Source organism: Oncorhynchus gorbuscha, linkage group LG19 (assembly GCF_021184085.1).
Source record: "Oncorhynchus gorbuscha isolate QuinsamMale2020 ecotype Even-year linkage group LG19, OgorEven_v1.0, whole genome shotgun sequence".
In the NCBI taxonomy this organism is placed as follows: domain Eukaryota; kingdom Metazoa; phylum Chordata; class Actinopteri; order Salmoniformes; family Salmonidae; genus Oncorhynchus; species Oncorhynchus gorbuscha.
Window position 1 is genome coordinate 41,497,266 of NC_060191.1, and position 17,997 is coordinate 41,515,262.

Sequence of the window (17,997 nt, forward strand, 5' to 3'; positions counted from 1 at the left end):
AGTCTTCTAGAAATGTGCGTGGTGTGTCTGTGTAACACATTGTTGGTACCAGACGTGATTGCATTTTCAAGTGAAGTTTAATATTTACAAAAAGAACGACATAAACTGAATAATAGCAATATTCATAATAGCTTTAGAATTAATAATAATAATAATTATAGTAATAATGATAATATTAACTTCAAACAAATTACCACAATTTTACTTCAAAGGACTCACAAATTTAAAGAAACATAATATGTTAACCTCTAATACAAAAAGATGAAACGATACATCAACACAAAATGGTACCCCTCGCTCCTTTACAGGTAACAACTGAGAGATGGTCCGTGCTTTCTGTTCAAGGGTAGCGCAGTCATGGCCAGACCCTTCCCTTTCTACTGTTGAGTCTTCTCTCCTGCAAATATCTCATTGTAACAGTATATTCGGCAACAGGGTTAGTTTAGTCATTAAGGGGAAATGTAGTATTTAAGTACTGGTGAAGTAATCGTCAAAGCCCCCCCCCCCCCCCATCCGCCCAACAAACACAGTTGGATAGAAACGCAAAGGCTGCACATTTGTCATCCTTGCTGGGTAAAAGGATACAACAATAGCCTATGATCTCTTCTTGACAGTACCAAAGGTTATCCTTGCTTTACCCATCCCCTCTTGCTTATTGAGAAACCCATGCACGTCTGTGTGTCTGCCTGTGTGTCTGTCTGTTTCGCTCCAGGATCTCTCAATTCACCAAATATGAAAAGCAGCTTCATAACAAAAATAAACCATAAAACAAATGACAGAGGTCAAAAGAAAACAACATTGTCCCCATTGGAGTCAGTCTTCACCTATTGCTGGAACTCCCTCTGTTTGTTCAATATCAAATTCAAGGCAGAGTCATTTTCTTCATTACACAACAATGGACACAACCTTCAATTGTCCTGAAGTAATGACAAAAATAACCACTGAATCCAATTTGGTCTAAAGTCAAGGCCAGCCCACCCATCTTGGGGGTGGAATTCCACTTTTCCTTTCTAATTCTAGGTTACCATTAAGCACAACAAGACCACTAAAGGAGTGACAGATCTTGTTCATAAATCAACTCGGGGTTGACTATCAGCTACCTGACCAATGGGATTCATTGCAACCAATATTTAATATCCTTTTTTTATTTGATCAATTGTTTGTTCTCTCCATCAAATTGATACTTCATCCAGCCTTCAAATTGCAAATCTCTATTCATTTGGTCCTCAAAACCCTGATTATGGCATACAAGAATGGACCTTTGTTAATTATGCTGTTTTTCGAAATGTAATCATCAAATTAATTTCATTCTACAGGTATTGCTTTCAATCGTGTGGTATGTATTCCTTTTTAAAATCAGTTCTCAATTTTAGTATCTCAATTATCTTCTTACATGTCGATTTGTTTGTCATCACTTCTATATGACTAACTTTATTACCTCAATGTCCCATTGATTGTGCATCCTCACGTTGATAATACTGTATTGATTGGATATCATTGATTTAACAATATTGATTCTTGTCACCTTCCCAAAAATCACAAAGCCCAACATCAGTGGATCTGCTTCCACATTGCTTTCCATAAAACAAAAAATAATGACATCTTCTCAGTCATTGAGTTCGTGGACTGAAATGATTAGTTGACCATCTATGTGTCCAAGTCTTTAACACTGAATGGAATGGGAGCTTCTCCTGGCTGGTCCCTTCCTTACCTCCTCCCACCTACAAGACCTGGAACTTCCAGGAGTTCTGGTCTTTGTAGTCCAGGCAGTCAGCTGCGTTGAAGTTGAGTTTCCAGGAGGCAGCTTGGTCCTTGTAGTCCAGGCAGTCGACGGCCCCGAAGCCCAGCGAGGCGGCTGTGTAGCCCTGCGAAGACAGAGAGGCAGGGGACTGGCCGAGGTGCCCGCCCATGGAGGTGATGGGGCTGAGGGCGCCCCCGGTGGCGGAGAGCTGTGAGTGCATGGGAGACAGGTAGGAGCTGCAGTCCAGGCCAGTGAAGTAGGAGGACGAGCCTGCGTAACTCTGGGTGTAGGCCGGGGCCTGGGTGTAGGTCATGGGGTAGGCAGAGGAGCGCTGCATGCAGGGCGTGGTGGAGGCTGACAGGGGGTCTGGCAGCGGGGAGATGGAGGCAGGGCTCCAAATGGACACGGTCGCGTTGGCACTGCTGGAGCTGGGGGTGATGGCGGGGCCAAGGGGAGGGGGTACTGGACTGTAGGACCCGTTGGTGTTGACACTGGCCTCAGAGTTGGCCTCCCGGGCTGGAGAGGCCTTCTTCTTGGGTGGACGAGGTTTAGACTGGCCTGTGCTCTGCTGTGCCTGCTGGCGGCATTTAGCACGGCGGTTCTTGAACCATACCTGTGGAGGAGCACGTGGTGAGTTCTCAGACAACTCAGCTCCCATTCTGGCCAAACAATCACTGAAGATTTGTAAATAGACATTTGACCCACACTTTCATTTTTGCAAGATCATTTGACCAATTCTGGTGGGCATTTATGCATGAAAGTAAATTTATCCTGTTTATTACCTGTACACGAGACTCTGGTAGGTTGATCTTGAGGGCCACTTCTTCCCTCATGAAGATGTCGGGGTAGCGCGTTTTGGAAAACAGTGCCTCCAAGATGTCTAACTGCGCGCGCGTAAACGTGGTCCTTTCCCGACGCTGCTTTCTGGGAATGTCTAAAATACACACACAAAAAAGTTATTTTTCATTTTATTTCGTTAACTCCTCATATATTTGGTTTTGTGAACCTTTTCCCCCTTGGCCAGAATGCTTTCAAATGGAACATGAGAAAAATAGAACGGAAGAACGAACTGTGAATCACTTGTTTGGTGTAAAAAAATGGTCAAATTGCCAAGTTAAATAATAGTCTAAATTCCATTAGGCTCATTTAGAATTTAATTCGTATATATTCGTGTAATATAATGTTACTAATAACTACTTATACTGAGGTATATATGATGTTCTCTATTAAAACATATATTGTATATCCATGGGTGCTTTGTTTCCAATGTTATAGAAAATAAACTTATGTCTCTAGCCTATATTTAGGCTATATATATATATATTTCCCTTTATACAAATGTTTTTTATTTAATGTTAGAGTGTTCTACATTTTTCTCCTATCTCTTCACATTATACATGAATTGAGCTAAACACTGTTGCTTTATAAAACATAAACAAACACTAAATAATATGTTCGATAAAGGGAAGAAATGTATCTTGATAAAACATGAATGTTTTCACATGAAGGTAGAGCTCTATAAACCTTGATTTCACAACTGACAGGAACCTAAAATATCTAGAACTACAGGTCTTTGTGAATTAGACTGGTGTTCATAGCGCAAGACCCTGTGTCAATCAAAAATCAAAAATAAAACATCTGCATTTTTTTTCATACAAATAGTTGTTACCACTTACACATGAAGTATATAGGTCATCTCATTTTAAAGCTGGCATTTTACTCCCAGGCCCTTGAAACACGTTACTATGGACGTTGACCACATCTTTACAAAATACAAACATGGTTTGTTGTATGTGAGCATGAAGGCATTTCCATTTGAAACAATGTGGGTGATGACCCTCAACATATGATCAGCTAAGAATAAGACATGGTATCCGTAGTATGACTATATATTATCCACAATTCGCCGTCATAAGTCTAACAATAAGAACGTAAACAACATAATGGGGATGTTGTGCACTGTTCCTTTTACGCACTCGTTGCTCGTGGATATGTTATCAGTACCGCTTGGAATTCAGGCAATTGTTGAGACAAACAGTTCTAAAACATGAAAAAGTTACAAATATGACTTACTTGGGTATCCGACGGCAGAGTGTAGTAGATCCATGCCAGGACCAGACAGAGTTAACCCGTTCACGGCGTAATGAGGCTGCTTAATGTAGGACATCATGCCTGTGCCGGCTTTAAAACGCTCCCTCGCCCTCTCTCTCTCTCTCTTACACTCAGGCCGGGGGCCGGGTCTTCTGCTATTCTCCAAGGGTTGTCCCGCTTTCTCTCTTCCTCTCTCTCTGTCCCTCCCTCTCTCTTTCTCTCTATCACTTGTTTTTCTTTATAAATGCCAATCGGCTTTTTGTTTTCCTCCTTTGTCTCTGACCCTCTTGCAGTACTTTGCAAACTTTTGAGGCTACAGTAGTACCACTCTACTCACTGGTAAAGAGTGCAGGTGCAGGGCGCCTCCTTGTTCTGCTGCCTTCACACCTGTTGATCAAGCTCTTTCAAAGCACATCTATTCAATAGGTATTGTGGTGCCGGTGTATTCTTTCAATTTCACTTGCAAAGTAGCCTGAAACCATCAATTAAACACACTAGCCAGTGGTATGATCACCGTTCTAATTGTGATGAACCTCTCAATCCAAGACGTGCGCTTTCGAAGTGCGCTTCGGCGTCAAGAAGGGAAGGTATGGTTCCTTATTCTTCCGGTGTCAGATCTAGCGTTCCCTGGACTGAACTAGAGCCTGTCTGTTGAAGCAAAGAGGATCGAGTCGTGCTTCCCGTGAGTGGCGATAAGCTGGGGCGAGAACGCGGAACTGAGCGAACCAAGAAAGAAGTTGGCTAATTAGAGTGAAGTTCTTGCGACGAGTAGACTCTGACCCCTCCCTCCCTCTCTCTCTCTCTCTCTCTCTCTCTCTCTCTCTCTCTCTCTCTCTCTCTCTCTCTCTCTCTCTCTCTCTCTCTCTCTCTCTCCCCCTCTCTCTCCCCCTCTCTCTCCCCCTCTCTCTCTCCCTCTCTCTCTCTTGGTATAACAATTTTGAATTAAAACGTATAGTAACTGCATAGCCTACCAATCCACTTAACCAAAACATAAAATGTTACACTCATTCATTAAATGAAATAGATGTGCCACTCGTCATTTCTGAGGAGCCTATACGTTTGGTGTGCTATAAGAGTCCGTTTTGAATTGTTAAAGACAAAAGGACAAGCTAGCAACTCTGTTGAAGTCATTTTCCAGGAGACGAAGAGGACCTTGAGGAGTTGAATAACAGTGCTGCACTGTCAGGGGAAGCTTGATAGCCATCAGAAGAGTACATTTCGTACATTTTACACCGCTTTAAAAAACACAGAAGTAATTGGGCGATGTAGTCTGAGTGAGGAAGTTCAAGGGATGGAAGGGGCTGGGGTGGGGTGGGTGTACAAGCAGGATTAGAACTACATAAAGGCCGCGTTGTTCTCTATTAAACCCCCTACTGATCCCCAACATACTCCCTCTTTTACTATTCATCTTTCTGTAGTAATAGTAATAACGATATTAATACTTATGATTATGATATTAATAATAATAATGGTATGATGTTATTTGTTGTAATATTATCATTAATAGGGATAACAGCGCATCTTATTATTGTCTATCAAAATAGTAAAATGCTATCAACATTATGGTCATGACTGCAATTTAAAGCCATACATTTTTTTAGAGTCTCTTGGTGCATTTCATTCCAAATAAGTGGGTGAATTATTATAGGCAAACTTGCAGAAGTCTATTTAAGTTGTACTCGTTAGCGCACGTCCCTCAGCGCATTTAATTACATTTAATCATGACCATAATGTTTTGATTGATAGTTTCGTCGGTTGTGGTGTAAAACAATGTTAAAGACAGCATTAAGATTGGACAAAAAGTTATAATAAACCGCAAAGCCACTTGTTGTTGAGTTGGAACTGAGAACATTGCGTTGCTTTAGGTTACTTTGTCCAGTGTTTTTATTCGTTGTAGATGTCTACCCCGGTGATGCAAATGGCCTGTAAAGTCTTGGTGATTTATTTAAATGCGATGAGTTGTTTGTCCATCCTGCGATTGTCGGCCTGTGTCTCATCCTATCCCTGTGGCCAGACAATTTCACAGTGTCCAAAGCCGATTCTCTGCTCTTGTTAATTGAATCGGATTTCTTATAGTTTAAAATCCACACAGACCCATGTACTGCCCAAACTGTATAAGGGGTTTATCTGAATCTGTAAAGCCACGGCGGAGATATAAAGAGAGAGAGACTATACCCGCATGTTGAACATTTTAAATCTCAAATAAACGTCTTTACCTGCGGCATCTGCCGGTGCGCACAGCGTGAGTATGTGTGTTGTTTTAACGGTCCAATTTGGAATATGTGTTTCAAGAGGACACATCACCTGCTCAACTAGGCTATCAGGTATGGTTTTTGTCTTTACATTTCATATAGATAATACCGAAAGCTGACGATCGAATTAGCCTATTGTTTGTAAATATGACAAGAAGCGCAACAGTCGATGGTTAAAGACTAAAACTCCGTGTTACAGACTTTCTGAGGAGCAAAACAAAGAGCGCGTGTCAGAGTAGGCCTACACGCGCACTCACGTGCACCTGCTCGTCTGCGCTTCTAGGTCTCGCTCTCTTACCATTCCTTCACTACAATTTTAGGATATGCTTTTATGCGTTGGGAGAAACAATTAACCCGTACAAAAGCTTTTCAAATATAGTATTTAATATTAATGATGTACGTTTTTCCACGCATTTCCTGATTGTTATATTATTTTTACCATGATCAAACCGGTAGCCTTTTCAAAGACAACCAAATTGTATTCATGTAAGTTATTGACTTTTGGTTAGGCATATTTCCTTGCCCAACATTGAAAATTCCATACTTTTTCTGATTTCTTTAGTTTTTATTTACGATTTCGTTGCATAAAATGCAAATGTTATGCGTTTGGGTTATCGAATTAATTCGATAAAAGTTAAAGACACACGCTCGGTTAAGGTGTTTGTGTTTGACCTACACTATCTTATTTCTTCATTCATTCTTTTTCATTCTAGTCTACTTTACTTTATCCTAAAATTGTGTTTAAAACGGAGGACATTGTAAACACAAAAAATATAGAGCCTACAAATTGTGCATGAAGAAGCACTGCATTTTGAGACATTTGGCAGTAGCCTATCATTATTATATTTCTAGTCTTCCAGAAACGTGTCAACTGGTGATTTATTTTCTGAAAGTATTGCTGTTGTTCTTTTGTGCTGTCAATAACAACTCTAATAACAGTTGTGAATTTATATTTTAGGAGGTGATTCTCTTGGAAATGTACTGTGCAGTGCAATGAATTGTGGTATGGTTGCACTAGGACCCAGGGCAGATACAAATTCAGGACACAACCACCACATAAGAGGCTTACCATATCTAATCACACACACACACACACACACACACACACACACACACACACACACACACACACACACACACACACACACACACACACACACACACACACACACACACACACACACACACGCACGCACACACACACACACACACACACACACACACACACACACACACACACACACACACACACACACACACCACTTAGAAATATCATATTATTTTAAACTGGCATGCAATCAGTCTCAGAGGCATAACAACTGCTGTATTTTGATAACATTTTCATCTTCTCCAAACTATTTTATTCCCCATTTGACCCCGACTTCTCTCCCACTTGGTCAGAAGACTGCAGCCATATGTTGCATGGTTGCTCTTGTCTAATTTAATTACCAAAAATGTAAGCTCTTTCAATGCATATTGTTCCTGTTTGGCTACAAAGAAAACAGGTCAAATGCAAACATGTTACTTTCCAAACCAATGTCTAAATGTGTAATAATATATATATTTGCACCGGACACATAGTAATCGGCCTATACATGTATTGATATATTTACTGGGGTCAAAACATTAGTTTGTGGAGCCAGTTTCCCCCTCCAGGGGCCTTCTGTTGTAAAACAAGCAGAGGCCTGTGGATATTCAGGGACTCACTGAAAAAACTGTCATATTAGTGAGGGATATTAATCTCTATTTAACATCCAGGCCATGTTAAGACAATGTAACCTTGATTGGTTGCATATACAATTTGAGTGTACTTATGTGAGTGTGTGATATCTTGGATGTACAGGGCCTATGCTCATGGGTGACAGTGCTATGGCTCTCAGGGAATGTGTGTGTGTGTGTGTGTGTGTGTGTGTGTGTGTGTGTGTGTGTGTGTGTGTGTGTGTGTGTGTGTGTGTGTGTGTGTGTGTGTGTGTGTGTGTGTGTGTGTGTGTGTGTGTGTGTGTGTGTGTGTGTGTGTGTGTGTGTGTGTGTGTGTGTGTGTGTGTGAGAGAGAGAGAGAGAGAGAGAGAGAGAGAGAGAGAGAGAGAGATTGTGTTAGAACAGGAAAGAGAAGCTTACCCAATGATCACTACAAAGTTTAAGAGGTCACCGATATAGAGCATTGGTGATTGGTTGCATTAAGCATGGGCCAAAAAATACAAACCAAACACAACAACCCCCTCATCCAAAACCCCCAAAACCCCAACAGTGTTAGTGTGCAGCTGCTAGAGCCCTGACTTCATGGTATTTGTTCGATACACACATTGTGACACCAACACCAACACACACACACACGCACAGAGTTCAGCCGATTTATCATAATATGCTTTATCTGAAAAGTAAGTATCTTACCTCGGGATAAAGGGAGGATAGTGGGGCTTGTAGTCAGATTGGCAGAGGAAGGGAGAGGATGGAGGGAGTCCGCTAGTCCATAGGAAGGACGTGAAGGACCTGTTTGGAACGAATTGATGACTGATAAGATATAGGGGCCTGCTCTCCAATACAATGGGGAAGTGTTGTACCCAGGAACATAGATCTCTGTGGCACTGGGAGATATGATTGACAGACGGACCTGGAGGGACCATCGTCGTACATAGATGAAGGGATTGATGGATGGATGAACAGGTAACCCCCGAGGAGGAGGGTAGGGGGTTTGGACCCCACTGGGGTCCTTTTCTATAGTTGGAAGGAACAATAATTGTGTGATTCCTGATGAAGGAGTGTAGAGAACGAGAGGAAGTAGAGAGAGAGGAAGGGAGGGGTATAGTGGGAGGGGCGTGGGGTAGGACCTGTCCACAGAGACATTATCAGCTGCATACCTACATACTTTTTACAGGTGTGTGTTTAGTTTTTTCAACCCTTTTGTTGTGCTATGTTTTACATTTGAATTCCAATAGTTTTCTTTATGTATCTTGTGTGATTGTGTTTTTGTATGTGATTGTCCTTATGTGTAAATCTTGCAAATACTGGCATTTCCATTGAATCGTAAACGGTTAATGGTGAAGTGTTAATATCCATGTCAGTGGTTGTCGTGGCATCAAGGTCAGGCTGTGTCAATAATGAAATTAGACTGATGTAGGGATTACGCTGTGTAACTAAGCCAGGCAGTGACTGTAGTGAGTCTGTGTGCACAGATACACTGACTGTACAAAACATTAGGAACACCTTCCTAATATTGAGTTGCACCCTTTTTTGCCCTCAGAATAGCCTCAGTTTGTCAGGAAATTGACTCTACAAGGTGTCAAAAGCGCTCCACAGGGATGCCGGGCCACGTTGACTCCAATGCTTCCTACAGTAGTGTCAAGTTGGCTGGATGTCCTTTGGATGGTGGACTATTCTTGGTACACATGGTGGGAAACTGTTGAGTGTGAAAAACCCAGCAGCATTGCAGTTCTTGACACACTCAAACCGGTGTGCCTGACACCTACTACCAGACCCCGTTCAAAGACACATCTTTTGTCTTGCCCATTCACCCTCTGAATGGCACACAATCCATGTCTCAAGGCTCCTGTCTCCTTCATCTACACTGATTGAAGTGGATTTAACAAGTGACATCAACAAGGGATCATAGATTTTACCTGGATTCACCGTCTCAGTCAAAGACTCCAGTCACTCAAGTCAACTCTCTGCTACTGCACGGCAAGCAGTACCGGAGTGCCAAGTCTAGAACCAAAATGCTCCTTAACAGCTTCTACCCCCAAGCCATAAGACTGCTGAACAATTAATCAAATGGACACCGGACTATTACATTAACACGCTGCCCCTTTGCCGCAGGTAGCCTAGTGGTTAGAGCGTTGGGCCAGTAACCAAAAGGTTGCTTGATTGAATCCCCGAGCTGACAAGGTAAAAATCTGTCATTCTGCCCTTGAACAAGGCAGTTAACCCACTGTTCCCCGGTAGGCCGTCAATGTAAATAAGAATTTGTTATTAACTGACTTTCTTAGTTAAATAAAGGTTACATTTAAAATTGTTTTTACACTGCTGCTACTCGCTGTTTATTATCCATACAGAGTCACTTTATCCGTACCTACATCAAATAAAATAACATTTGATTTGTCACGTGCACTGAGTACAATAGGTGTAGACCATGTACAAAATAACTTGACTAACCTGTAACACCACACATTGACTCGGTACCGGTACCCCCTGTATATAGCCTCGTTATTGTTATTGTGTTACTTTTTATTTTTATTTTTACTATTTTTACTTTTGTTTATTTAGTAAATATTTTGAACTGCATTGTTGGTTAAGGGCTAAATAAGCATTTGTAAGTACGCATTTCAAGTTGTATTCGGAGCATGTGACAAATACATTTTGTTTTGACATGTCATGTGAAGAGCAGGTGTTTCTAATGTTTTGTCCACTCAGTGTATATCATCACTTTATATTTTCATTAGTGGTTCCTGCTTTATGTTACATACATTGTTTAATGTTTGATGTACAATAGAGTATAATATAAATTAGAGTTCATGATATGGGAGTATAGCACAGCTCATTTTGAACATGTATTAAAGGAGCAATCTGTGATTCAAACAAAAACAAAGCAAAAATAGATGTAACCATCCCAGATTGCCATTTGTAATCACAGGCCATTCAGTCTGGGTACATTTGTTAGGATAGGGTTTCTACTACAGTGTACAGTTGAAGTCGGAAGTTTACATACACTTAGGTTGGAGTCCTTTAAACTTGTTTTTCAACCACTCCACACATTTCTTGTTAACAAACTATAGTTTTGGCAAGTCGGTTAGGACATCTACTTTATGCATGACACAAGTCATTTTTCCAACAATTGTTTACAGGCAGATTATTTCACTTATAATTCACTATATCACAATTCCAGTGGGTCAGAAGTTTACATACACTAAAGTTGACTGTGCTTTTAAACAGCTTGGAAATTTCCAGAAAATTATGTCATGGGTTCAGAAGCTTCTGATAGGCTAATTGACATGATTTGAGGCAATTGGAGGTGTACCTGTGGATGTATTTCAAGGCCTACCTTCAAACTCAGTGCCTCTTTGCTTGACATCATGGGAAAATCAAAAGAAATCAGCCAAATTGTAGACCTCCACAAGCCTGGTTCATCCTCGGGAGCAATTTCCAAATCCCCTGAAGGTACCATATTCATCTGTACAAACAATAGTACGCAAGTATAAACACCATGGGACCACGCAGCCGTCATACCGCTCAGGAAGGAGACGCGTTCTGTCTCCAAGAGATGAACACACTTTGGTGCGAAAAGTGCAAATAAATCCCAGAACAACAGCAAAGGACCTTGTGAAGATGCTGGAGGAAACAGGTACAAACAGGTACATAACCTGAAAGGCCGCTCAGCAAGGAAGAAGCCACTGGTCCAAAACCGCCATAACAAAGCCAGACTACGGTTTGCAACTGCACATGGGGACAAAGATCATACTTTTTGGAAAAATGTCCTCTTGTCTGATGAAACAAAAATAGAACGGTTTGGTCATAATGACCATCGTTATGTTTGGAGGAAAAAGGGGAGGCTTGCAAGCTGAAAAACACCATCCCAACTGTGAAGCACCGGGTGGCAGCATCATGTTGTGGGGGTGCTTTGCTGCAGGAGGGACTGGTGCACTTCACAAAATAGATGGCATCATGAGGTAGGAAAATTATCTAAATATATTGAAGCAACATCTCAAGACATCAGTCAGGAAGTTAAAGCTTGGTCGCAAATGGGTCTTCCAACTTACGACTTCAGCTGTATGTGCATGGGGCAGGTTAAAGATTTACAATGTAGTAAGCCTTGTGTAGGGTTTCTTATAAGACGGATGGGTAGGGTTTGTAAAGTATAAATGTCCTGTGCCCAGACACCTTTGAATTACTATCTCTATGAACTTCTTCTGTGTGAAAATATTGGGCCTTTTCATTATAACGTGCAGGTCTGGTGCTGCTCACTAAGATATTTACTCATAAATTAATTTGGCCGTTGGTTATGCATCTAATCAGTCCTGCCAAACTCTGATAGTGTGTGCCATGCTGTATATCAATATGAGACATACTACAAATAATGGCAATTAAATGATGCTTTCAAAGTTTTCATGTTTGCATGCATTCATGGTTAGAGGATGTTAGCTGTCTCTTTTGCAAAGGTTTTGTTGTTGATTGTCTTATGAATATTCCTGAATTATTCAAGTTAGTTTTGTAGAGATAATGGATGTTGAAGGAGACACAGACTGAAAGCAACATGTCGTATTGTGTTGCAGTGTTAATACACAGTCCCCAGCCAGGATTTGTGGCTCAGTCGATGTCTATTAAATCTCGGTATGTGAGCAATCAATATTCACAGTCTGGGTTGTGTCTTAATCAATGCCACTACTCTGTAAAACACACACACACACACTCACGACGCGTGTGCTGCTGACTGCGTCTGAGGGCAGATGGGCAGATTCCTAATCCTGTGCAGACGGCAGCAGGTGGGGTCTGGGACTGGGTGAGTCAGCAGGGCAGGCAGCAGTTTAACTGTGCTAATGACCGGCGTTTAGAGTAGACACCCTGTCTTGCCCTGGACCACACTGTCCTGTCTGGGGATTACACAGGCTAACACCTGCCATGCTGCTTCAAAGTGCACTGGGCCTTCACTCAGGCATATAGTCCATGTTTCAAATGACCTTTTCAATGATCCTTTGGTAAAATCCACTACATTTCAACCTATGCCACTATGTCACATAGCATAAGTGTACTTATTAGTATCAATTCCTGCAATCTTTTATTAGTATACATTTTATCACGACTCGGGATATAACCCAGATGCAGACACAGGAAGCGGATGGTTCAGTTCTCAGATCATTTATTATAACACAGGGGGCAGGCAAAGGGCAGGTCGAGGACAGGCAGAGGTTTGTAAACAGGTCAGAGTCCGACAGGTACAGGGTGGCAGACAAGCTCAGGGTCAGGGCAGGAAGAAGTTCATAAACCAGGTCTGAATCAGACAGGTACAGAACGGCAGGCAGGTTCTGGGTCACGGCAGGCAGAAAGGTCAGAACCGGAATGGCTAGAAACAAAACACTAGAGAGCAGGGAAAAACAGGAAACACACTGGGACGACTTGACAAAACAAGACGAACTGGCAACAAACCAAAATAAAATGCAGATATGAGTACACAGGGGATAATGTGGTAAAATTGGAGACACCTGGTGGGGGGTGGAGACAAGCACAAGACAGGTGAAACAGATCAGGGTGTAACGCATTTATCATATATGTATAATCTGTCAAATGAATTTGTGACCCCCCCTGAATTGCTAATAATTTGCACCAGCCCCCCTCTTCAAGAAATAAGAGCTGCAAGATTGACCACGTATGTCTCCCATTTCAGTCCTTCTTGGAGCAGGTGACAACATGTACTTGTATTTGTACTGTACATCCACTTAGAGAGGGCATTCTGTGGTGGACAGAGGTAGAGTAAACATCTCTCTAAAGTCTAAAGTCTACTACCCCCCACCCCCTCCCCCCTGGATCTCTGAAGACAAGTGATGTTTCAATTGTGTCAGTGTGTTTGGAGGAAGAGCTCTGGTTGGTAATCAACTGGATTGAACTGGATGTATGAAGGTATGCAGAGTGAAGTGTATTCACAATTTGCAGATTCAGCAGGTTTCACAGTTACAGATCAGGTTGAAGACATGACATGTAAAAGAATGGAGAACAGCTGCACACTGAGCATCTAAACAGTGTGAGGATATTTTCCTTTCTTTTCACATTTCTAGAACACATCAGTAACTCATCTACTACACTAATTCTGACAATACTACTGGAATATAAATCGATAGTTATGTTATTATTGGACAGACTCAATCTAAATTCATAGATTGAACCATTCATTCAAACTGCTTGCTAGAAATAGAGCCTGTCTGATTGGCAGGGTTGTGCTGCAGGTCCCAGACACAGACCAGGTTAGGGTAGGTTAGGTTGGTTAGGGTAGGTTAGGTAGGTTAGGGTAGGGTAGGACCACTCTGCTCCCCATAAGGCATTGCATATGAGACCACGCATGAATGCACATATCAGCTTTATTGTTTGTGCTGGGGCACGTTTGTGTGTGTGTGTGTGTGTGTGTGTGTGTGTGTGTGTGTGTGTGTGTGTGTGTGTGTGTGTGTGTGTGTGTGTGTGTGTGTGTGTGTGTGTGTGTGTGTGTGTGTGTGTGTGTGTGTGTGTGTGTGTGTGTGTGAGACCATGTGTCCTGACAGAACATGTGTGTGGTGGTGTGCTGGTGGGCCTGGATGGGTGGGGGGGTTGAGTGGGGTGAGGAGGGGGTGTACAGTGGCTTGGGCACTCTCCCCCGGCCCATATGGCAGCAGACAGCAGTAGTAATCAAGGAAGTGGAGCAACAGGCCTGAGTCCTTATAATCCCTAACCACACTCTGACACGTGCCATGCTGACGCACACACCACCCGCCACACAAATCCACTTGGATATATGCACACGCACACACGCACACAAACGCATGCAAACATGCACATCATGTACACAGATACATGTGTACACATACAGAAGCACACGAAGAGATGAGCACTACCTCACTGAAATCCAAAACATCTAAAAACACATTCACAAAATACAATTTTCTTACATTTTTGTCATTTAGCAGACACTTATCCAGAGCAACTTACAAAAGCAATTAGGATTAAGTGCCTTGCTCAAGGGAACATCAAAATGTATATACAGTGGGGCAAAAAAGTATTTAGTCAGCCACCAATTGTGCAAGTTCTCCCACTTAAAAAGATGAGAGAGGCCTGTCATTTTTATCATAGGTACACTTCAACTATGACAGACAAAATGAGAAAAAAATCCAGAAAATCACATTGTAGGATTTTTAATGAATTTATTTGCAAGTTATGGTGGAAAATAAGTATTTGGTCACCTACAAACAAGCAATATTTCTGCCTTTCACAGACCTGTAACTTCTTCTTTAAGAGGCTCCTCTGTCCTCCACTCGTTACCTGTATTAATGGCACCTGTTTGAACTTGTTATCAGTATAAAAGACACCTGTCCACAACCTCAAACAGTCCCACTCCAAACTCAACTATGGCCAAGACCAAAGAGCTGTCAAAGGACACCAGAAACAAAATTGTAGACCTGCACCAGGCTGGGAAGACTGAATCTGCAATAGGTAAGCAGCTTGGTTTGAAGAAATCAACTGTGGGAGCAATTATTAGGAAATGGAAGACATACAAGACCACTGATAATCTCCCTCGATCTGGGACTCCATGCAAGATCTCACCCCATGGGGTCAAAATGATCACAAGAACGGTGAGCAAAAATCCCAGAACCACATGGGGGGACCTAGTGAATGACCTGCAGAGAGCTGGGACCAAAGTAACAAAGCCTACCATCAGTAACTCACTCCGCCGCCAGGGACTCAAATCCTGCAGTGCCAGACGTGTCCCCCTGCTTAAGCCAGTACATGTCCAGGCCCGTCTGAAGTTTGCTAGAGAGCATTTGGATGATCCAGAAGAAGATTGGGAGAATGTCATATGGTCAGATCAAACCAAAATATAACTTTTTGGTAAAAACTCAACTCGTCGTGTTTGGAGGACAAAGAATGCTGAGTTGCATCCAAAGAACACCATACCTACTGTGAAGCATGGGGGTGGAAACATCATGCTTTGGGGCTGTTTTTCTGCAAAGGGACCAGGACGACTGATCCGTGTAAAGGAAAAAATGAATGGGGCCATGTATTGTGAGATTTTGAGTGAAAACCTCCTTCCATCAGCAAGGGCATTGAAGATCAAACGTGGCTGAGTCTTTCAGCATGACAATGATCCCAAACACACCGCCCGGGCAACGAAGGAGTGGCTTCATTTTGTGTGTCATAGTTGAAGTGTACCGATGATGAAAATTATAGGCCTCTCTCATATTTTAAGTGGGAGAACTTGCACAATTGGTGGCTGACTAAATACTATTTTGCCCTACTGTATTCACCTAGTCAATTCAGCGAGTTGAACTAGCAACCTTTCGGTTACTGGCACAACACGGTTAGCTGCTAGGCTACCTGCCGCCCTTCACTCACACAACACACATACTGTTTAACAACACCATTCTACCATGCTTGCCCTACATTCACAGGTACCACTCACGAAAGAGCAACATACACACTCTGTCACAACAAGCACAATGAAACATCGGCACATACATTATTGTTTGTCTATTTATTTGAATCCTCATTAGCTAAAGTATCAGCTCATCTTCCTGGGGTCCACAGCAAACCCACAACATGACAAGTAACAGAACACTGGTACACTGATTGACAAGGACAGTCACACAATTTGAAAATATAACGATATACAAACAATATAACAGAGAAATGATACCCTAACCAAGGGTGTCATTCATGCTGTCACACCCACTCATAGACGTTCTGGATCTTCTACACACATCTATCCTCATTCAATGCACAACTAAACCACAGGGACATATTTACACACTTTGACACACTTCAACACACTTTAACACACGTTTTCAATTAACCACAAAACACCTTGTTAACCCACCAAAACTCACAATGCATACACACACACACACACACACACACACACACACACACACACACACACACACACACACACACACACACACACACACACACACACACACACACACACACACACACACACACACACACACACACACACACACACACACACACACACACACACAAACCCCTTTGTGGTGACGCACAAGGTCACACTCTCACAATGGTCTCTTATTGTTAATTGGCTGTTTAATCCTGTGGAATGTCTCTAATTAGTACACGCTGGCGGGTGAGGATCTTAATATGCTGCATTACAATAGACTGGCTGTAATGGGGATCTCAGACCACACTCTCTCACCTCCCATGCCCCAACTCAAACACACAACACACACTCATATGCACGCGCACACGCGCACACGCACGCGCACACGCACACGCACACATACACACATGGCAGAATCTGTAGACAGTCACACATGCAAAGTCATTCATAATCGTGATTTTCATTTCCGGTCAGGTTTCCAATTCAATGCTGTTTATATTGATAAGCTAATAGAGCAGCTAGGACAGTTGAACCCTTGGAATTTGAAGAAGAAAAGAGGCACATCTATATACATGTGATCAATGACAAACAGATCATCATGAGCTACAGTACACCCTTCAACAGAACACGCCCTCTCTCAGTCCCTCAGACGTACATCAGACGCCACCATCTGGCAACAAGCCGCGTTATTGGATGTCTTGCTAACTGTTGGCGAACAGGACCCGTAAACCTTGAGCTCACTTTACTGAATCTCCATGGTAGATCTCGACCCAGCCCGGCAATAGAGTCACAGGTTGTGTTTGCCGTCACTAGACTAGGCCTCAGTGCATGAGCAATGAACCAGTTACTGTTTGCTAGATTTTGCTGTGTGCTCCAAAGTGTCCTTTATAGCTATCAAACTAAGGTCATGTATGGCTTCGCCTGCAACGGGATGTGAACAGTAAAAAAACAACTCTATAATATGTCTGGATTCTATGCAGCCTGACTCTGATAAAACATTTCCTGATGAGGATAACAGCACCACCAAAGACGCTTATGATGACAAGGCCTTCCAGAGCCAAGCCTGTTCACTGTTTAAAGTGCAAGACTGAGGGCATGCTGGAAGCAGACACAGTCAGCACTGGGCCTAGTGACAGGTGTCATGCTGAGTAGAACGTGTGTAAGTGTGTACAGTGACATAGAGGCGGCAGTACTGATGCCAAGAGCTGAAGGGACAGAATAAGAGTGAGATGAAAAATATATACACAGGTTAAATGATGCAGAAGAGTTGTAGAGAGGAATATTGAGAGGAAAGGAATGAGACAGAAAAGGGTGGAGGGAAAGGAGGTCAGACAAGAAGAGGAGGG

General features: G+C 42.4%; 1 protein-coding gene across 1 annotated transcript; it reads right to left on the reverse strand.

Moving 5' to 3' along the window:
• Positions 1-678: 678 nt before the first annotated feature.
• LOC124005862 (homeobox protein otx5-like) lies at positions 679-4,574 on the reverse strand. The gene is made up of 3 exons (XM_046315489.1): positions 3,815-4,574; positions 2,524-2,675; positions 679-2,354 (listed from the first exon to the last, which is right to left on the reverse strand). Exons 1-3 carry the CDS (start codon positions 3,909-3,911, stop codon positions 1,722-1,724), a joined length of 882 nt encoding a protein of 293 aa, XP_046171445.1. The 5' UTR covers positions 3,912-4,574; the 3' UTR covers positions 679-1,721.
• Between the last annotated feature and the right edge of the window lie 13,423 nt (positions 4,575-17,997).